The 21,745-nt window shown below is 45.2% G+C and overlaps 2 protein-coding genes across 5 annotated transcripts in view; both read left to right on the top strand.

The window, feature by feature from the left end:
- The window catches only part of STARD3 (StAR related lipid transfer domain containing 3), a 29,195-nt gene extending 15,806 nt beyond the window's left edge, over positions 1-13,389 (top strand). For all 4 annotated transcript variants that reach the window (XM_035134947.3, XM_035134948.3, XM_035134949.3 and 1 more), the window contains exons 8-15: positions 815-867; positions 3,169-3,261; positions 4,247-4,309; positions 5,239-5,334; positions 6,599-6,678; positions 6,759-6,863; positions 9,520-9,613; positions 10,740-13,389. In XM_035134947.3, coding sequence (XP_034990838.2) covers positions 815-867; positions 3,169-3,261; positions 4,247-4,309; positions 5,239-5,334; positions 6,599-6,678; positions 6,759-6,863; positions 9,520-9,613; positions 10,740-10,844 — 689 coding nt within the window. In that variant the 3' untranslated portion in view covers positions 10,845-13,389. The remainder of the gene's footprint in view (positions 1-814; positions 868-3,168; positions 3,262-4,246; positions 4,310-5,238; positions 5,335-6,598; positions 6,679-6,758; positions 6,864-9,519; positions 9,614-10,739) is intronic.
- A 1,724-nt stretch (positions 13,390-15,113) lies between these two features.
- On the top strand, positions 15,114-21,389 carry LOC118094471 (melanoregulin). The gene is made up of 5 exons (XM_035134946.3): positions 15,114-15,326; positions 17,553-17,712; positions 18,970-19,060; positions 19,491-19,657; positions 21,068-21,389. The coding sequence occupies exons 1-5, from the start codon at positions 15,250-15,252 to the stop codon at positions 21,251-21,253; spliced, it is 681 nt and encodes a 226-aa protein (XP_034990837.3). The 5' UTR covers positions 15,114-15,249; the 3' UTR covers positions 21,254-21,389.
- Positions 21,390-21,745: the final 356 nt, after the last annotated feature.

Genomic DNA, 21,745 nt, shown 5'->3' with positions numbered 1-21,745 from the left:
CTCCTCTCTTTACTAATCAGTTAATGTGTACAGAGTGTAATATGAAAGTTGCAAACACACGAGATTGCCACTCCTCTTCTGAACTGCAGTAATCTAAAGCTTGTTTGAGCACGGCCAAGCTCTCTTAACTTTTATGTTACAAGAAGGGGCCAGTCCTAACATGTACATCCCTTACGCCCCTTTTCTGCAGTATCCATGCTTTCATTCACAAGAGAGGGGGATGGTTATTTCAGGAACTCTCAGCCTATTTCCTGGGAGATAGTAATGTGTTGCAAGAAATACATGGACCAAAAGGTCCTATGGACTGTATATTCCTCTCCACTCAGGAAGCAGCCCACTGCATCTTTGCATAATCCAGTGTTCTGGCCTTACTTGTCTTCTGCGGAAGTTGAATTGGGAAGAAGTAATTCTGTTGCATCTGCATTAGGTGACACAGGGCTCTGTCGCTCGGTCTCAATGCAGAGATGCAACACTATTGTTCATCCTCTGAGGAGGCTACCTGTTGCATCTCTGTGGATTACTGCTCTGGGCTTCCTTCCGGTCAGGCAGCACACTTAAGACCAGTGACTCAGGCAGAAACCCAAGAGAGCTGGCTGCCTGGAGGTGGGTAATTCCTACTCTGGCATACTCTGGCCATTGGATGACCCTTGCTCAGCAGTCAACGGACAGTTAAATCCCTGTCATTCCTAAAGATGAACTTGCGTGAACAAACAGCCTTGAAATTGTGCAATGCTGCTTTGTATCCTATGCTTAACACTTCCAGATCTCCCATCATTTAACTTTTAAATGTTTCCTTTCCCCCCTCATTCTCTAGGATCAGAAGACTCGGATGATGAACTTTTGGGAAAGAGGACATTAACTGACCAGGTAAGCCCAGTGGCGTAGCTAGCCACTCGGATGCCCGGTGCGTCCTGCAGCCAGGGGTGGAGCGAGCTGCCCATGGGGGCGGGGCAAACTGCCCATGGGGTGGGGCAATCCAAGGCAGGGCGTGCTGTGTGGAGCCTCTCTGCAGCCTCCCCCTCAGCTGTAGGGCGGCTGAAGTGGTGGGCAGATGCAAGCCCCGCACTGCTCGAAAAAGCAACACGGAGCTTGCAGGCAGTCCACCCACTGCCTGCCCAGTGCCCCCCGCCTCACCTGGCTACGCCTCTGGATTAGGCAGATTTGTGGAGGAGAGGGCTGTCGAAGGCTACTAGCCATAAAGCAGCCATCCCCAAACTTCGGCCCTCCAGATGTTTTGGACTACAATTCCCATCTTCCCTGACCACTGGTCCTGTTATCTAGGGATCATGGGAGTTGTAGGCCAAAACATCTGGAGGGCCGCAGTTTGGGGGTGCCTGCCATAAAGGCTGTGCTCTGCCTGCAGAGTTGGAGGCAGCAAGGCTTCTGGTTTCTGGAATCACTTGAGGGGGGAGTGTTCCTGCAGTGGCGTAGGAAGGGGTGTGCGGTGGGTGCGGGAGTTGTTTTTTCAAAAACACATTTTTGCAGACACAACAGTAGCGCGTCCATTGTGTTATTTTAGGTAACATGGATGCACGTGCACACACAATGAGCCTCCTCCTCCTTGTCTTTGGGTTGTTTCTCTTGTTCTTTAACCAACACACAGCCTTGTAGTCTTGATTATAACTAATTTTTATAGTTAGTTTATAGGGTTGCCAGACTCAATAGTGAACAGGACTTCTGTGCCTTTAATTGCCCTGCTCTCTTTTGAGTCTGGAAACCTTAAAGAGAAACCAGCAGACCCTTTGCTTGGAAATTAAACAAAGGGTCTGCTGGTTTCTCTTTAAGGTTTCCAGACTCAAAAGAGAGCAGGGCAATTAAAGGCACAGAGGTCCCGTCCTCTATTGAGTCTGGCAACCCTATAAGTTTATCAAATTAATTAACTACCTTCAAACTCTGTGAGGAGAGTGTGAAATGCTTCAGAATTCTCATAATCCCAATCTTTGTTTTGTGGAAGTCAGGTCTTAATTTTTTATATACCGTATATTCCGGCATATAAGACAACTGGGAGTATAAGACGACCCCCAACTTTTCCAGTTAAAATATAGGGTTTGGGATATACTCGCCATATAAGAAATACGACCCGGCGTATAAGATTACCCCCAACTTTTGAGAAGATGTTCCTGGGTTAAAAAGTAGTCTTATGCGCAGGAATATACAGTATGTAAGAGAGAAGTCGTGTTTCATGAAGTGTACATTGCTCTCATCTCCTGTTGGCCACCAGGGGGCAGCATTAATCTGAAGCAGCTAACTCTGAATTTTCACTTTGAGCATCCCAAAAAAATTGCTCTGTACATCACCATACATTGCCATTTGTTTACTTTTATGATTTCTTACCTGCCCTTCACCACAAGGTTCTGACAATGCAGAAATGCAGTATTATAATCGGGTAAAACATTGGTGGTCCATTTACAATTATACTTTTGCCAGACCATTATTTGTTTTTTTCAAACTTATGGGTCAGTGTTGATGTGGTTTGGGTACTTGCCTGCTTCCTGGGAGGACCTTATCCTGCCTGGACGTAGTTGCTGCTCACTCCATGCAAGCAGATGAATGACAGCCAGTACATACATATTATAAGCCACGCTTACATACTTGCCTAGTTGAATTGCAGCAGCTCTTCCTCTGCTGCCAGGTGGGGATGGGAAGAAGCAGGAAGGCAACACTTAAAGCAAGCTAGGGAGGGGGTGTTTGGCTGGTGGAGAGGCTTGGTTTCACTCATTTCAATGGGTCTACTCTGAGTACAGTCTCATCTGCACTATGCATTTAAAGCAGTATCATATCACTGAAAGTAGTCATTGCCTATCCTCCAAAGAATCCCAGGAACCATAGTTTATTAAGCGAGCTAAGGGTGGTTAGGAGACCCCTATTCCCCTCAAAAGAGCTACGGTTTTCAGGGTGGTTATTCCTCTCTTCTGGGGATTATAGCTCCAAGGGGAGCAATGGCTTTAACAACAGTAACAACAGTACCTTTAACAAACTACAGTTCCCATGATTCTTTGGGGAAAGCCAAGAGTGTTTAATGTGGCATGGTGCTGATTTAACTGTATAGTGCAGACAGGACCTGGGACTAGCATTGGATGCAACTCGGAGGATGTGGAACTGGTGGTTTATCCCTAAACTGTGGACTGTCTGTCATAGGAAATGAATTAACTGTTAGTTTTGTCGTAGGAAAGAGAATATATCCAACAAGGCAAAGCAGCAATGGAGGTGGTCGACCAGATCTTAGCCCAAGAGGAGAACTGGACATTTGAGAGATGCAGTGTAAGTTTATGGTTCCTGAAAGATGACTTATCGCCCTTGCAGTGGGGAGGGCGGAAGCGCTGTCAGTCTTCTGATCGGATTTCGAAAAGAAGTAATCGTCTATTTTAAGCTGTTACAACCTTCCTTCAGTCACGTAATGGATAGGGCTGTTGTGGTCCCTCTGAGTGTAACCTTAGCATGTTTTCTTTTAAGAAACTTGGGGAGCCTTGCTATGAGATGAGAGAGCCTTGTTCTGCTCTTTTAGTAGCTGCTCTTTTACATGCCCTCCCCCACATGGTGAAATAGCGGCACTGCATTTATTTTGCACACTGCTTAAAAGCCTATTCTGCAACTAAACTGCATAGAAAATTAGGCTGCTTGCTTTTAATTTTCAGAAAAACGTAATGCTGCAGTTGTGTGACTTGACACCCCTCCTCCCCCCTTGAGATTTTTTTATATATATAAAAAAGATGCATGTTTTTGCTATTCCTGGTGGGGTTTTGTTTTTTTTGCTATTCCTGCTTTTGCTATTCCCACTGTGGTTTCTACCTTGAACTTGTGCATCTTCTGATAGCAGCACTGAAACCTGTTGCTTAGAGGAGAGGGTAGAATATGAGCATGCTGTTAACCTGCCCTGTGACCTGCCGATGGGGCAAGAGGCCTAATTAAACGCTGGAAGCTCTCACAGTGCTTCAGAAAAGCTGCTTTGCCCTTCTACGGGCCTTTTCGGTAGTGGCGCCCGCCCTGTGGAACGCCCTCCCATCGGAGGTCAAGGAGATAAACAACTATCTGACATTTAGAAAACACCTAAAGGCAGCTCTGTTTAGGGAAGTTTTTAATCTGTGATATTTTAATGTATTTTGGTATTTGTTGGAAGCCGCCCAGAGTGGTGGGGGAAACCCAGCCAGATGGGTGGGGTATACATACATACATACATACATACATACATACATACATACATACATACTATGGAACTAATGTGCCCTCTTGCCCCCCTCCCATGCAGGAGTTTGGCGACACGGTTCACTCTCTGGAAATGCCATTCTACGGCAAGGTATTCATCCTGAAGGTAAGTTGCCTTGACTTTTCCTCTGATTCCGATGATTTGCAGAAGTCATAGTCTTCCTCCTGCACCTTCAGTTAAAAGGAGATGGGGGGGGGTGGAGGCTGTCGCACAGGAATTAAAATCTGGAAGGAGTGTTGTTTGTAGGATTAGGGGAGAGGAAGCAGAATGGATGAGGCAGCCGTCCATTCTGTCTGCGTTCCTCTTTGGGGATATTGGGGGGGGGGGAGAGAGGTGTTAATTTGCTTCTAGCAGCAAAACAAACTTTTGTGTCCGCTTGCTGTGCCAAGCATGAACTGAACTTGTGTTTTCATATTCTGGGAGCACGGAAGGTGTGCTGCCCAGTGGAAATAAGACCATTGCCACGGGGTAACTAACCTTCCCAGAGATCATCCTTTAGTTTCCATTGGCTTGGGTTAATTTCATCCCTCTTGGAAAACTTCCCCCTTGGAGAACTTGGGTGGCAGCGGTCTTTCTTTTTCAACAAATCAGGGCCGGGAACCTTTTTCAGCCCAAGGTCTGAAGTCCCTTTGGCATTATTTACTATAGTCTGCTTGCCAGCAATGGATGAGGCCAAAGTCACAACCATACATCCACACACTCCCCCATAGTTCACACATCAAAGGAGTCTTCATTTAAATGACCTTTCATGCATCCTAGGGCATTCCCCTGCAAGGAAAACCGCAAGGCAAAAATAAGGCATTTTCATCCATTTTCATTAATTCCCTCTATCCATTCTTGCTGTCCCTTTCCCCCATATTCAAGGCTCTTTAGGACTCTTCAGAGGCTTTTGGTGGGGGGGGTTGCTTGTCGCCTCTTCCAAGCTATGTTCCCTTTGCATCCCTTGGGGGACTTTGTAGGCAACCCCCCCCCAAGGGACAGGACAGAGCTAGTAAAAGAGAGCTGGGCAATTAACAAGCCTCCCTCCCTTGCAGGCAATTCTACAATGTCCTGCCGAGATAGTTTACCAGGAGATGATTCTTCAGCCGGAGAAGATGGTCCTGTGGAATAAAACCTTGTTAGCATGCCAGGTAGGTCTTGGCAAACTCAGCTGCTAATTACTTATCCCTAAATTTTAACTCCTGGCTTTAGCCACTCTCAATCTATTCTAGTCTCTGATGAGGGGCAACACCAGGAACAAACGAAAGCTTGTCGTATGTGCATCTCTCACTGCTGTGAATTGTTGTCTGTGTTGCCCACTTAGGGAGGAGGTTTTGGGCTACAGTGGTTTGTATATTGAGGTCCTTCCTTGATCTCTGTTGGACATGGCAACCTTTCATGTTATGTCCTGTCCTACAGTTTCTGCATACTTCCTTGAGCTCCTCAGAAGCTGCTTGTGATGAAGCTGCCACTGAGCGCCTTGTTTCACCTTTTGTAGCATGAACGGGGAAGCTTTTGCCCCTTGGGAGTTTGACACCATTTGCATGACTGAGGGATGGGTTGCTACTTCTGCACTGTGTTGTGGGGTTTCTTCCTGAAGTGCCTGCAGGGGAAAGGGCACACAGGGCAAACAATTTTGTAGTTGAAACGGAACTGATGTGTGACAAAATGATATAATTATTATTATTATTATTATTTTATTTGTATCCTGCCCTCCCCAGCCAAAGCCGGGCTCAGAGCGGCTAACAGGTAAAAATACCAAAGTGTACATAAAATCGCAGAGTCAGTTAATTAAAATACATTCTAGAATCAATTCAGAATCAAATTAATGGCCCAACCTTGTTTGAGGCTCTCTTGGTATTCTGCAAGGTTGTTCGTGGTGCAGCTTTTTAGATATTGTTTTCTTGCACACGTGGGTCCTTCTGTCTTAGTTGATGTCAAAGCCCTACACTCAACTGAACCAAATGCTATCACAGTTTCCCACCCTTGTAACTGGGAATTGTTTTTATGAAGGTGCTAAACATTTCCCATAAGGTCTCTTTGTCTTTCCCATAGGCAGTATTCCTGGAGAGAGAGAGACTGTGTTTTCTTATACAGTGGTGCCTCGACTTACAAATTTAATCCGTTCCGAAGGCACTTACGTAGGTCGAAAAATTCGCAAGTCGAAAAACTCGGCAACGGAAACGCGATTTCCCATAGGAATGCATTGGAAACAAAAAAATTCGTAAGTCGAAGCAACCCTATCTAAAAAATCGTAAGTCGAAAAATCCCTATCTAAAACCGCTGCGGTTTCCTAAGCGCGAGGCCATTAGCCCCATTCGTAAGTCAAAAAATTCGGTTGTCGAGGTACCACTGTATAGATTTATGTCAGCAGAGGTAGAGAGAAGCATCTCGTTTTTTTTCCTTTCTTGACAGATCTTGGAACGGATTGATGACAACACAACTGTATCCTATGATGTGGCAGCTGGTGCTGCTGCTGGCGTTGTGTCACCCAGGTGAGTCCTGGTTTGGCCTCGACCCTTGACAGCCCTTTCTTTTTAAAGGAGGGTGATGACCTCTTGTTTTGTGTTCCCAGGGACTTCATAAATGTGCGTCGGATTGAGAGAAGGAGAGACCGGTACATTTCATCAGGGATGGCGACAGTTCACAGCGCACGTCCCCCTACTTCCAAATACGTCAGGTATGAAGAGTCCTATGGATGGTGCTTTGATCTATTTTATTACCTGTAGGTTTCCTCTGATGCACTGGCTTAAATCGTAAATAAGTCTTTAACTTTTAATTTCTGAAAAATAAAAATTTTCATGGACAATGCACCTGGACAAGACATAATGTAAATTACACCAGCACTTCCCAAAATGAAAATAAGACCTGGGATGCTTCTAAAACTGGGTAGCCTAGTATGTACCCTGTTTCTCATATTTTAAGACATACCCATAAAATAAGCCATAGCAGGATTTCTAAGCATTCAAGGAATATAAGCCATACCCCGAAAATAAGACATAGTGATAGGCGCAGCAGCAATGCCAGCCGCGGCAGGAGGAGGAGGAAAAAAATAAGACACCCCTTGAAAATAAGTCATAGTGTGTTTTTTTGAGGGTAATGTGAAATAATTATTATTATTATTATTATTATTATTATTATTATTATTATTTATAACCTGCCCATCTGGCTGGGTTTCCCCAGCCACTCTGGGCGGCTTCCAACAGAAAAATAAAATAAAATAAAATAAAATAATCGATTAAACATTAAAAGCCTCCCTAAACAGGGCTGCCTTCAGATGTCTTCTAAAAATCTGGTAGCTGTTTTCTCTTTGTCATCTGACGGGAGGGCATTTCACAGGGCGGGCGCCACTACCAAGAAGGCCCTCTGCCTGGTTCCCTCCAACTTGGCTTCTCGCAACAAGGGAACCGCCAGAAGGCCCTCGGTACTGGACCTCAAGTGTCCGGGCAGAACGATGGGGGTGGAGACGCTCCTTCAGGTATGAGACGGCATGAAACTATATGGTAGTTTTATGCATAATTTAGGGGGACTCCTCGGATATTTAGAAATAAAAATTTAAAAGGGGGGAATTAACAACCTGGTTAACCAAGGACTTATGCTGAATGTCTTCCAGAACCAACAGAATGCTCAGCTTGGGGGGGGGGGAGGGAATTAGCCTGGCTGGACCTCTGATTGTTTAGTATCCTGGAGAGGTGGACATTAGGTTCAGAGGAATCTGCACCACAGGGCTAAAATATCCCCCTCCCTGTACTGTATGGGGAAGTTTTAGAAAGTTTCTCCTTCTCCAGAACTAAACCTGAGCTCTTCAGTGCTAAATAGCACAGTAGGGGAAGGTTTCACGAGGATGGAAAAACAAGAAAGGTGTTTTGCATGTGACTGACAGACAGTAATCCTTGAGGAAGTTGCGGGTGTTGAGGTGTCCACTCAAACCAGCTTTTCAACTTTTCAGTGCTTCCCAGGTGTCTAGTCCAACTTTGGCTCCCAGCTGCTGTCTTGTGATGAGCAGAGCTCTTGCCCGAGCATCAAGGCCCCCTTTGTTTTTCTCAGAGCCTCTGCCTCAGGTGACCAGCCAGGGTGTCTTTGCTCACCAACTTCATTTTTCTGACTAATAGCGTTAAAAAGTCATTGGCCTTTAGCTCAGCGTCTGCTTAGCTGTTGGGGGAAATCTGTGAGAAGGGCAGTGTACATTCCCCACATCGCATGCCCATGATGAAATACAGCGCGTCTTGTTTCTTTGTCTTGATCAAGCTGATTGGATTTCTCGCATTTGAAGTGTGTGGGAAGTGGTTGAAAATAGGAGTTTTCTACTTCAGGTGTCCCCACACTGAAACAGAAGAGGCATGACATCTGTTCCACCCTTCTCTTCTCTTCCCAAACACCATTCCCTCTAAACGGTCTCTGGTTTCCACTTTGTTAGGCCAGACGTTCCAAGGCACTACACAGCCGGGTTTAGTTTCCCTTGGATGGGGGATGCACGGATGACTTAGGATTTCTTTTGTAAAACTTGCTTTCGGTGACAGCAAACCCACTCCTCCAGCAAGACAGGAGCTTGCTCTTTTCAATGGGAACAGAGGCACTCCCATAGAAACCCAGCACATGCACAGATGCTCATGGCTTCTGAAGTTATTAATGGCCTGGAACTCATTCCTCTATGGCCCATGCCATAAAACCCCTGCTGCATGTATCCGCATCTTGGGAAAGGTGCTCAGGGAGGGGTTTTCTGTCTCATGGTGTCACATTTATGGAAGAGGAGACCTGCCAGGACCTTCTTTGTGCTGGGTTTCTTTGTAGGGGACTGGAAAAATGTGTGGCTCTAAAACAGTATCAGGAGGGGGGGGATTTCAATTGCTCATCAGAGAGGGGGAGAAATTGGTATGTGCTTGATATTTCCATAATTTCAGAGTACACTGCTTTGGGCGCAGGATTTCATATATCAAGCCCAATTCTTTCATGGGCAACCTTCTGGGCTGCATGATGGGGGATGGGGTGGGGCCACAGGCAAAAGTAGATGGGGCAATGGGTATGCCTCTTGCAGATATTCCACCCATGAAAAAGCCAGGTTTCTGTAAAACTCTTCCGTTCTCCAGCCAGACAAGCAAGAGGCATGATTGCAGTTCAAGGACACATTCCAATCAGGAAAGAACACTTCTGGGCCAAGCCAGGGGAGAGGGGGCATGGCCTAGGGAGTCGGGAGGGCCAGGTGAAGAGACACAGAGGGCCACATTCAGCTCCTGGGCATGTGGCTCCACAACTCTGTTCTAGGTAATAGCCAGCTATTAAATTGCTTCTGCTGTGACAACTCTCTCCCCACCCCCCTTGTTGTTGACTTTTTCCAGAGCGGAAAATGGTCCAGGTGGTTTTGTTGCTCTGAAATGTCCCACTAATCCGAACCTCTGTACCTTGTTCTGGATACTCAATACAGACCTCAAGGTAAGGCATGTCTTGTCCTTGAGTGTTTTCAGTTGAATGAGCCAGATTGTGACCATTTATTTCCCGCTGTCACCTCCAGGGCCTCAAACCTTGGAAACTTCTGGGTCCTGGTTAGACGTTTTTCACGTAAATCAAATGTCAATTTGGCCCAGATGCTGTAATGCCATTAAAATCTAGTCCTGCTCCCCTCTGATGAATGTGGCATGTGGTTGTACTGCTGAGTTGTGTCTTGGAGAATGGTCCAAGTGAGCGGTGAGGGCTGCTCTCCCTCCAGAATGCAGAATCGGACCGATTGCATAGCTTTGCTAGCCAATGAGTGCCCTGTTTGGGGATATAACTTGGACCTGATGAGATGAAAGAGAGGCGCTGAACAGAGGAATATGCAGGAAAGAGGGAGATTTTAAGGAGACCCTACGTGGAATCACCCTGAGATCTATGGGTATAGGGGAAGTATAAAAATTTAATAAATATAGTAGTAGTGGTGGTGGTGGTAGTAGTAGTAATAGTAGTAGTAATACTATCCTGTGGTGTTTATATACCTAACACAACAGTGTTACCTGTAACAAAATGTTGCGGTGTGACTGACAGCCCACCGACACTGTTAAGGATTATCATGCTTGCCAGCTGGGATCAGAAATTGCTCGGTTCTGCGTTTCCTTTCTCTGTGGCATTCTCTTAATCTTATGGTTTAAGGGGAGGAGCCATAGCACCATTGTAGACTGCATGCTTTGCATGTGGAAAACCCCCAAGTTGAGCCACTGGCACCTCCAGGTAGATATAGGGAAAGCACCCTCTTATGAAAACCAGGAGAGCTACTGCCCAGTCCATGTGAACCACCCTTAAAGTAGGTGGACCAATGGATTGATTCAACATAAGGCAGCTTCCTATATTCCTATGTTCATTTCTACTGCCCCAGCTTAAAGAGAGCAGTGGTTGAGCACATGCTTAGCACTGGGTGCCTCGGGTTCATTTAGTGGCATCTCCAAGCAAAGGGGATTTTGGGTAGCGAGGCTGGCAAAGACCTGAGAAATGCTGCCAGTTTGGGCCAGGCAGACCCCTGCAGCTTCAGAACCTGTATCAGTGTTGAAGATGCTTCTCTGACTTCATCCTTCGTCTCTTCTTGCAGGGCCGGCTTCCCCGCTACCTCATCAACCAAAGCTTGAGCGCCACCATGACGGAATTTCTTTTCCACCTGCGCAAACGTGTTATGGAGGTCATGGCGAGGTCTTAGGTTCTTGGAACTCCTTGCTCTGATGTTGCCTTTTAAGCGTGCTCAAACCCAACAAGGTCCAAAGAACTGGAGTATCTTCCTTCTTCTTCTCCTCTCTCTTCCTGCCAGAGAACAAAGACAATATCTCACAGCTGACGTTCTGGATCAGGCTGAAGAGCCTTTCCCTGTGTCTTCAGGTTGTCAGCCAGGTAAAGGGCTGAAGGTGATGACCAAATGGCTAGAGGGAGGTCGAGACAAAGCAGGTGGTCCGTGTCCAAGCGAATTGGTGAGAAGCACCAAGGTGGTTTCTTTGAGCCTTTCACTGATGATCAAAGTTAACATTGCTACTAGAACTTGAGCCATGTATGGATTCCGATGTGCCAAATTCCTTCATGATCATGCTTCCAGAATCTGCTAAGTGCTTACCTGTATAGCCCCATTCCTTTCTCCCTGGGTGTAATCATGATTTGTGTGTCCATAAACTTATCCAATTGCCTTCCATGGCGGAACAGAAGAGCACCATCAGATAACCTGCACACGGCTGAAGTGCAGCAGATTAAGCCAGAAAGTGCCCCAGGCACTGCTACTGGTCGTCCACCGATTGGCATAGCTGTGACGGCGTCAGGAGGTTTTATTGCCCGAATGTTTGGATGAAATTTGCCTATTGTATGCTTGAAGAGATAATGCCCAGAGAGAACGAAATCTCCTGTCCCCTGTCAAGTACATGGTCTTCAGTGGTGCACCAAAACTGACACCTTGGCTTGAAAGCATTGCTGTTCCCAGTTCTGTGTTGCTTTATTTTCCAGTTTTCTCCTTCTGCCCATGAGTAGCAAAGGCTATGAAATAAGCTTCCGTAGACTAAACTGACCCAGTGGTTGGTTGGTGGTTCCTGGGTTTGATTGTGGCCTCCTCATTCTGGAGTAGGCTTCAAATGTTAGTAATGGAGGCCAAGACCTATAATCAGTTCTATTGACTTGTTCAATATATAGAGAGGCCAGAGCCCTTATCTGCCACTCCTGTGTGTGTGTGTAGTGGAGGAGGAGCATCCTTGGAAACTTCCTGCCTGGTGCCTATCGGAGCTAAGCCTTGAAAGCAGCCTGTTGTTTCATGAAGCCTGAGCTGGGTTTGCCATAGAAGTGAGACTAGTATAGACCTATCACCAGAGCAGTTGTTTATTGTTAACCTCCTTCCTTCACTCCCCAAAGTCCTTAAGTTGCCTTCCTCTGCTCTCCTGCATTCGCTGTTGATAACCAGTATTCTCCAGGTGAAAAACTGCGTAGCTCATGAATCAATCTTCAGAGCCTTGAGTTCTGTGTCTCTCTCCCCACACCCCGCCTTGCTTGGGTGTAGAAAGCTGGAGATGTGGTAGACATAACATCTATAGGCCTTTTGGTCTGCCATTGACTGAATTTGCCTTGAGTGGAATCGGCATTTCCAATCCCTTCAAAGGATCAGCTTTGGGACACAGGAGGGTGGGGCAGAAGTGAAATGCCTTTGCTTCAACATAATAAGTGCAATAATCCTGGCACAGAGCTAACGTGCAACGTACCAGAAGTGTCCAAAGTTCTCGGCCTCAAATGTCAGCTGTTGTCCAAGCCATTTGGGTTAAACCACACTGACTCCTGTGATTCTCCACTGCATTGAGGCAGCTTTCAGCAGAAGTAGTATGGGGGATTGCACAGAGATTGCAGCCTTAAAGCAGATATTTTTTTGTTCTCTCCCAATCCCACTGCAGTCTGGCTCGTATGGGTGGGAGATGACTTCTCGAGCGATTCCTGCACTTTTAAAGGCTCTAGAATCAGAATTAGTCTTGTAGCAAGAGTCACACATGGGTGCTTGCTCACTCGGTGCATTTTAAGACCCCAAGGCAGGACTTGAAATCAAAAGGTTGAAATGAGAGCAAATAAATATATATATTCTGCACTGGATTTCTTGGGAGGAGTAAACTGCACGCCTGGCTTACCCAACAACAGGGCAACTAGCATGTGTGCCAGACCTGTTCTTGCAGGCGTATTTTCAGCAGTGGAGCCCCCCCTCACTTTTGTATACTGGTTTCTCCCCTTTACCTTGCCTCTGTTTGTGTGTTTTGTGCAGTGGGTGGAACTTGTAGGAAGTCCTGTCCCCTCCATCTGATATCTTTGTCGGAATAGGGAGGCTTATAAGAGGCTTTTTCCTATTGCAGTTGTGGGGGGGGGGAGTTTCCAGACACCACAATAGGCTTCCAGGGATGAAAAAGAGGCTCACCATCCAGGGAAATGGTCTGAAGTGACTCACTTTACAATATTTCTGCATTTTTTGCTGGCATCGGAGATTTGCAGGAGTTCCCGTTTCTAAGAATCGGCTATTAATCTTATTAAAGCGCCTTGGGTTGTTCGTAAGCATTTCAAATGGACTGTGAAAAGGGAGGCTTACAGACTTCGTGAATCTAATGCACAGAAACTGTTTTCTTTGATGTGTGCGTGGGGAGTGGACCTGCACACCTCATTTAAAAAGCCACTTGAATAACACATATGCCTTTTGCATTGATTCTTCGTTACTTGATCTAATAAAATCTAGTGACAACTTTCCTCTGGCTCAGTGTGTCTTTCTGCCTAGCATGGGATATCCATTCACTTTCAAATCTCCATCCATGAAGAACGGAGCTAATCTACCAACTCAAAAATACCACAGTGAGGATATGACTTTCTTACCTTAATTGCTGACCCCTGTGTTCCAGACTAGCTCCTCCTCCTCCTCCTCCTCCTTCTCCTCCTCCTCCTTCTCTCTTTTAACTTATGTGAGCTGCTTTGGGAGACAGTAATTATCTGGAAAGCGGAATAAAACAATTACACAGTTTACTGGCGTTTTGGCAGCATGATCACAACCCTGCTTTCCCAGGGGCAAATCTCCGTGTGTTCATTGGGATTCCTCCCCAGATCATTTGCCTGGGAATTTCAAAGTGTTCTGTTGCTTTTGCCCTAGGAGCAATCCTGGGAAGATTTACTGTTCGGCATTTTACAGATGGAAAATTATATTAGAATTATATTAGACTCTGATCTTGATAACACCAGTTAGCAACTTACATTTAGAAACTGCTCACGGGTGCGGTCTACTTGCACAGCTAGTGTGCCAGCCAAGTGGTGAACTTCTGCAGGGTTGCAGCTTTGGAGATCTACTGTCCACATGAGCAGAATACTCCTTTTTAGCACAAGATGGGATGTTGGCCTTCCAGTGGAAACAAATCCATGCACGACCCAAGGTCACGCAACGAGTTTTATAGCAGAAGTGGGGACATAAAATTAAATGGAAAAGGCTAAGAATTGCAAATGGGTATGTGGTTATTCTATTAACCCTGGGCAGAGTAAGGCTACTCTAAACAGCCATCACTTCCTCCAGAGACTTCATGAAACACAGAGCTGTTAGTGGACCCCTATTCCTCTCCCAGAGCTACAGTTCCCAGAGGTCCCTGTCACTGTGGATCGATTGTGGGTTAATCCACTCTGGCAATTGGGAAGCCATGACTGTTTTTAAACTGTTATAGTATTTTAAGGTGGAATGTGGCCCAAGTCTAACTCCAAGGCTGGACCAAGACATGTTGCTTCGGGCAAAATAGCCCATACAACATGCTCTTTCCACCTCTAGTAGCCAACTGGGCTGGCCACTGAATCCTACTTCAGTACTAATAACAGGGCAAAGCACAGACCCTAAGGGGGAGGGCAAGATGCACAACAAAGGAAGAAGAGCTATGGGGCACCACTGGTTCTTAGCATATGCCGCCAGAAGCAGTCACCTTACTCTGCCTAATGACAGGACCAGCCCTGCTAGGCTCAAACAACCTACTTGGCGATTAAGAAGCTCTTTGGGTGCAAGCCACTGTCTTGCCCACTGTAACGACACTTGCAAAGTAGCTGTGAGGATAAACTGAGATGGCTCCATTTATGCTACCCTGAGCTGCTTGGAGGAAGGGCTGGTTGCAAAAAGAATAGACTGCAGAATTTCTCCCAGTGGATAACCACAGCAAGGCCTGGGTTCTGTTCTGCCTTTCTGTGCCTCTAATCCTTTGGCTTCATGTGGTTCCACAGTGCCTCGCAACTCATCTAATCCTGTGGTCTTTCTTGAAGATTTGAAAAACAAACCTACTTTTCATTCCATATAAACACAGAGGCAACATACAATACACTATTTCACACTCTGCAGTTTGTTTTAAAGGCCTTAAGCTATGGCGGAAGGGGGAGAATCTCACATGATCACTGCTTATGATGTGCAGATGATATTTAAAGAGAATTCATAGAACTCCTTTGCCTTCCCAAGTGGAATTCCTTTACTACTTGGACTTGGATCTACCCTATCTATTTTCTCTCCATCTTCTATTTTATCGCGTTTCAATATGCTGGTCTCCAGCCTGTCTTAGCATTTATTATACTTTGAGAGAGAGAGAGGGAGAGAGATGAATTTCTGGTCCAAAGTTTGCTGCTGCTGTTGCCATATAGAAGAAGACCTGGAGAAGAATCCATTGGTCGTTGGGTATGTGTTACAAGTTAGCTTTTTCATTTAGCAAGCCCCGAGCTTCCGCCAAATTTATAATAAGTTATAATAAGCAATGGCAGACAACGGCATAAATTAAGGTAAGTGTGTTCGGCTTTCAAAGTGATGCTGTACGGAAGCTGGCAGTTCCGGAATCCATCTCTCATGAAGTGGGAAGTACAGAGCATTGCTGTTTAGGGCCCCAGTTGGCCAGACGAACCCCACCCTTTCCCAGGATATTCCATTTCATCCCCACTCCCAACAACTAGATGGCATTTCCTTCCTCCATTAGAGTTCTGTGTCTAAATATTTCAGTTCTACTTTTGCAAATCTTAGCATTCCCCCAAGTCTGCTAAAAACCTCCTCCTCCTGCTGCAATGGTGTTTTGATTATAATGTAACTTACAGGATTCATCATGAAAGGATTCCGCCTTTCTCGCTTTTACAGTTTAGCTACTGTTTCAATGTACAGTGCTTTGTTTGATTCACAATCTTTGGGTGTGCCTTTACAAAAGCCCTCTTGAATTATATGCACACTTTAATTCTAGGGCTGCAACATTAAATGCTTCTATTAATCAGCTTTTAATTAATTGGTCTACTTTAATTGAGGGTGACTCTTTAGTTTGAAAAGTTGTTGTGAATAAATGTACGGAGCAAGGCTCAAATCCAAGGTTTCCAGTCCCAATGTGGCATCTACCGGGCTAAAGAGATGCATTGCATAGAATGTTCCGAGGGCTTTTTTTCAGCTGGAACTTGCCAGCACCTCTCAGGTGGGCACCATTGCATTCTAAGAGAATGAAGGAGGTGTTCGTGGTGAGTTCCAGCACTTCTTTTCCTAGAAAAATAGTATTGGACTTCCCTCTTTTCGTCAGAGAAATGGAGGAGGTTACGGTATGTGAGAAGCATTTGCCCATGTGAGCTCCCACTTTCAATCCAAAGTGATAAAGCCCAGATACCAGATACAGTACAGTGGTACCTCGGTTTATGAACACAATTGGTTCCGGAAGTCTGTTCATAAACTGAAGCGTTCATAAACTGAAGCGAACTTTCCCATTGAAAGTAATGGAAAGTGGATTAATCCGTTCCAGACGGTCCGCGGAGTAACCGTTCATAAACTGAAGCAAACTTTTCCATTGAAAGTAATGGAAAGTGGATTAATCCGTTCCAGACGGGTCCACAAAGTACTTAAACTGAAGCGTTCATAAACTGAAACATGGGTGTAATTGGTTCCGGAAGTCTGTTCATAAACTGAAGCGTTCATAAACTGAAGCGAACTTTCCCATTAAAAGTAATGGAAAGTGAATTAATCCGTTCCAGATGGGTCCGCGGCGTTCATAAACTGAAAATTCATAAACCGAGGTGTTCATAAACCGAGGTTCCACTGTACCTAGGAAGCTGCCTTCTACTGATCCAGACCATTGGTCCATGTAGCACAGTATGGTTGACAATGACCAGCAAAGGTTCTCCAGGGGCAATCGCAGCCCTACCTGCAGATGTTGGAGAATGAGCATGTGCTCTACCACTGAGTTACTTGGTGAGGAGTAGACCTAGGAGTCCTGTCTTGGTTTGAAGAGCAGAAATAGACAGTAAATTGCAAGAACTCAGGCCAAAAGAAAAATGGATTTCAAATATATCTTCACAAGGTTTATTATGAGTGATATAACTTCGTCTTTAGAAAATTACATGTATTCCTGATGTAAGGATAATTATTTTAAGATGGTTTATCATTTAAAACATGGACAAGCTATCTTTGTACATTATAAGCAATTCAACTCTTTATTTAGAAAACAGAATGTAATTTTGATGTAAGGTTAGTTATTCATAGATATACCTGTAATGTTCATTTAAGCATATTCTCTGTCTTTTACATATGATAAGACTTTATGTTTAGAGATCTGAATGATTTTTTGTTATAAGGAGAATTATTTTAAGATTCATTTCTAATTTTTCAATATTCCAGCTGATGAAGAATTGTCAAAACAGGGCCTTGTCCTGATTTTTACTGGAATTTATTTTTATTTTGCCTACTATACTGGGATTGATTCCTATTTGAACTCTTCATCACACAAATAAAACCTTGTGAAGATATATTTGAAATCCATTTTTCTTTTGGCCTGAGTTCTTGCAATTTACTGTTTATTTCTGGACTTTACCAAGAACTCCATTTTCTACTTGGTTTGAAGAGCAGCCATTGTGATGCTGTTTGTTTGTAACCTTTCTGTTGCAGCGATACGCTTCAGTATTTCAACAAGTTGCAGAAGCGACGGGAATTGGAGGCCGTCAACTTATGGAATGAACCAATGGACAAGACTCACGTGGAACGGGATGATGATCATAAACTCCACATGTTGCTGGAGAAAAGGTCAAAAACGCGCCGGGGATCAGAGGTATGTTGTCCTTGTGCACGGAATATTTTTTGTTTGGGGGAGAATTTAATTGCAAGACATTTGCCCACGTGCAGTCTGGAACGTCTCCAGAGGAGGGCAACCAAAATGGTCAAAGGCCTGGAAACGATGCCTTATGAGGAATGGCTTAGGGAGCTGGGTATGTTTAGCCTGGAGAAGAGAAGGTTAAGGGGTGATATGATAGCCATGTTCAAATATATAAAAGGATGTCATATAGAGGAGGGAGAAAGGTTGTTTTCTGCTGCTCCAGAGAAGCGGACACGGAGCAATGGATTCAAACTTCAAGAAAGAAGATTCCACCTAAACATTAGGAAGAACTTCCTGACAGTAAGAGCTGTTAGGCAGTGGAATTTGCTACCAAGGAGTGTGGTGGAGTCTCCTTCTTTGGAGGTCTTTAGCAGAGGCTTGACAGGCATATGTCAAGAATGCTTTGATGGCGTTTCCTGCTTGGCAGGGGGTTGGACTGGATGGCCCTTGTGGTCTCTTCCAACTCTATGATTCTATGGTTGGTTCATCTGGAGGAGTAAGTGCCAGACAATGATGTCCATGAACAAGAATTATTGTGTATGTGTGCCCACAAACACAGTGAGGCATTGATGTAAGCATTAAAATAATATAAGCCAGTTTCTAGTTTCTGCCGCACTCTAGTGTGACCAACAAATACAAACCAGCATAGGGCTATGCAGGTGGGATGGGCTAATGGCTTACATTGAGTTATATTGGGCCAAAAGAAACTTCTTCGGGGAATCCAACCCCTTTCCTGACAAAAAATAGCATCGGAAAGAGCAGTGATGTAACCCTTAACTGTCTGCCACATACCAGGCATCCCCAAACTTCGGCCCTCCAGATGTTTTGGACTACAATTCCCATCTTCCCTGACCACTGGTCATGCTAGCTAGGGATCATGGCAGTTGTAGGCCAAAACATCTGGAGGGCCGCAGTTTGGGGGTGCCTGGCCACATACGGATGAGCTTCTGCTGTTTGCATCCATGGATGGGAGCAAGAAAAGTGATGCATCGTAGGAGCAATCTGCCTGGGTGGCATGATCTTCAGCAATAGGGGCCTCAGTGGGGTGCAGTGTGTTAATGCACATGTAGGTGCACACACAAAGCAGCCCTTTAAAGACCCCTGTAATATATAGGCCTTTCTCCACACATAGTTTGCATGATGGTGGGCGTTTTGCTGAAAAGCGTAGCTTAGTGGTTCATTCTTTTGATGGTCTCCTTTATCCTGACAAAGGACTACCGACGCTTGAGCTTTGACATCATCGCTCACCGGCAGATCCGTCGGAAGATGAAGGACCGATGGAAGCAAATCCTGGAAGTCTTGGGTATGGTGTCCTTGGGAGATTTCCACCACCGACCAAAGTGGAGAGTGTTAAGAGAGCTGTTATCCTTACTCGTTTTCATTTCTCTCAAGTGTTCCACTACTAAGAACTACTAGAGCCTTCTCCCTGTTGACTTTGGAGGGGTGAAGACTATTATTTACCTATCCTTGGCCACTGTGAGAGCAGGATACTGGATTCCGTTCCTATCCAACAGGGCTGCTCTTGTTTATTATTTATTGAGTTAGTGTTTGGAGTGGATTTGGGCATAAATCAGGCTTCCTCAACCTCAGCCCTCCAGATGTTTTGAGACTACAATTCCCATCATCCCTGACCACTGGTCCTGCTAGCTAGGGGTCATGGGAGTTGTAGGCCAAAAACGTCTGGAGGGCTGAGGTTGAGGAAGCCTGGCATAAATGATCTCTTCCCAATGTAGGATTCAAAGCTGAAGCAGATGGGCTCCTCACTGTCACATCCAGCACCTCATATGAATCCCTTCACAATCCTCAAGAGGCCCGCAGGATCCACACTGCCCTGGCTGAGCAGACAACCATTTTTGGCCGGCATCGTGGTGGTCCACCCGAGAGATACCTCTTTGTCATTGTGAGTAGAGGGAGGATTCGGTAGAAACTTCTGTTGGGGCATGTGCTTGTCTGTGCAGTACATCACCGCAGGGACAGAAGCTGTGGGCCTGACCCACCGTGGCATGGAAGCAGCTACCATGAAGGTAGGAGTGGAAAGCAAGCTCCTCCAGGTAGCCTGATTGTGGTTTTCAAATAACTGCTTCCAATGTCATGAAGCCTCTGTGAATCGACTCCTTCTAATGTGCTGATTGGCCTTACAAATCCTTTAACACCTTGCCACCCTCTCCCAAATATTTTTTCCTTTGTCCTCCAAGTTAAGTGGAGATGTTTCCCCTCCTAGTGTTGGGAGTGTGATGCCAAGTCTTTTGTTCGACATAGAGGGTCATGCTTTCAGGACAAAGCAATCCTTTTGAAATTCTCCCCCTTCTGCAGGTAGCCTTGTTAATGGCTAAAAATACGTGGCGTTTGCTTGGTTAGTCAGTTCTCTCACTTTGAGGGAGAAAGATCTCAGTTGAATATTTTCCTTTGTCTGGAACAGGACTTTGGTTGATTTCATTGGCCTTTGGTTGATTTCATTCGGGGGGGGGGGGTTATTAGGTTGTTTTAATTTTGATTATATTTTTGTGGTTTTATATTTTGATTTTGTTTTGTGAACCGCCCTGAGACCTCTGGGTATGTGGTCATCTCCCCCCATTTTTTAAAATCCGAGTCCCCCAAAATAGGGGGCGTCTTATACATGGGGGTGTCTTATAGACGGAAAAATACGGTAATTAAATTAAGGGTGTGCCAGCTCCTGTTGTTGTTGTTGTTGTTTCTTCTTCTTCTTCTTTAAAGAAGGCCAAATAGTTTAATGGGAACTATTTTTCTACAACAAAGGGTGGATGTCTCCTAGGCCAGAAAACAGAGCGGAACAACAATAAATCACTTTATCTCCTTTTGAATGCTTTTAGACTCAGACTTCCCTTAATAAATCTAATATTACATTTTATTACCAGATACTTGTGTCTTGGTAGTTAATTACATACTCCAACCCTACCCATTCAGTACTAGGCCTGTGCTACTAAGAACCTGGGAATCTCCCTCGTAACAGGGGCTCCTTGAAGTGTTTTGGCCCCTGCCCCAAACAGGGACCATTTGTTCGGTTTATTTTATATGTGTTTCCCTCACATCCCCTGACTTTTAAAAGTGGGGTAGAGGCAGTTGGCAAAAATCAGTATTTTTGTTTGCTTAAAGATTTGGGGGATCCCTGACCTCTCCGGTGACCCAAGGATTGCCACTCTCTCTTCCATTATTTTACCTCACAATTACTGTGAGGTAAAATGCAATTGAATCCAATATTTACTGCTGGCTTGGTGTGGTCATCATTTTTAAATTTTCTACTTCTTAGGTGTCTTAGATCCCTTTATTTTTGTCACCCTTCCTTCCCTAGGACAGGCTGCTTCTCCTTGATGTGGGAGATGAATTCCTGTCAGCGGCTCGGCACTTCTACCCCGTGGAGGACGAAGAGGATGAGGGATCTTCCAGCGATGGAGGACCTACAACACCTGGTCCTGTCTTGGTCACAATGAGCAACGAAGCTCAGGAAGAGATGGAGGAGGGCGTAGACGGGGATTAAGCCGAGGAGAAGGTGGAAGAGAGGCAGACACTGAAGAAAGAGGCAGGCACAACTCTACCTTTGGATGGAAGAACGAATGGAGTCTGCATATTCAGAGTAGACTACTGAACCTGTTGGAAACTCCCTTTGGCACAAAGAACTTGCGCCCCCATTTCCCGTTCATGCTTTACCCTTTTTCTTCTGTATTAATGTCATGGGTTAACAAATAGCATCGTTTCTCATGACTCTCAGTCAATAGTTTTCTATAAAACAAGAGGTGAACATTTGGATGGAAAAACATAAACCAAAACCCGGAGCTGAAATGTTCTCCATGGCCAAAAATGTGGGGCTTTCCCACACTGCCTTGATACAGTACCTTTATTTTGGCTTTGCTGCTCAAGACTAATTATTATTATTATTATTATTAATACCCCACCCATCTGGCTGGGTTGCCCAAGCCACTCTGGGCGGCTCCCAACAGAATATTAAAAACGCAATAATATATCAAACATT

Source organism: Zootoca vivipara, chromosome 12, assembly GCF_965207765.1.
Source record: "Zootoca vivipara chromosome 12, rZooViv2.hap1.1, whole genome shotgun sequence".
Lineage (NCBI taxonomy): Eukaryota > Metazoa > Chordata > Lepidosauria > Squamata > Lacertidae > Zootoca > Zootoca vivipara.
Note: the sequence above shows the minus strand (reverse complement) of the source record. Positions and strands in the feature narration are given on the sequence as shown.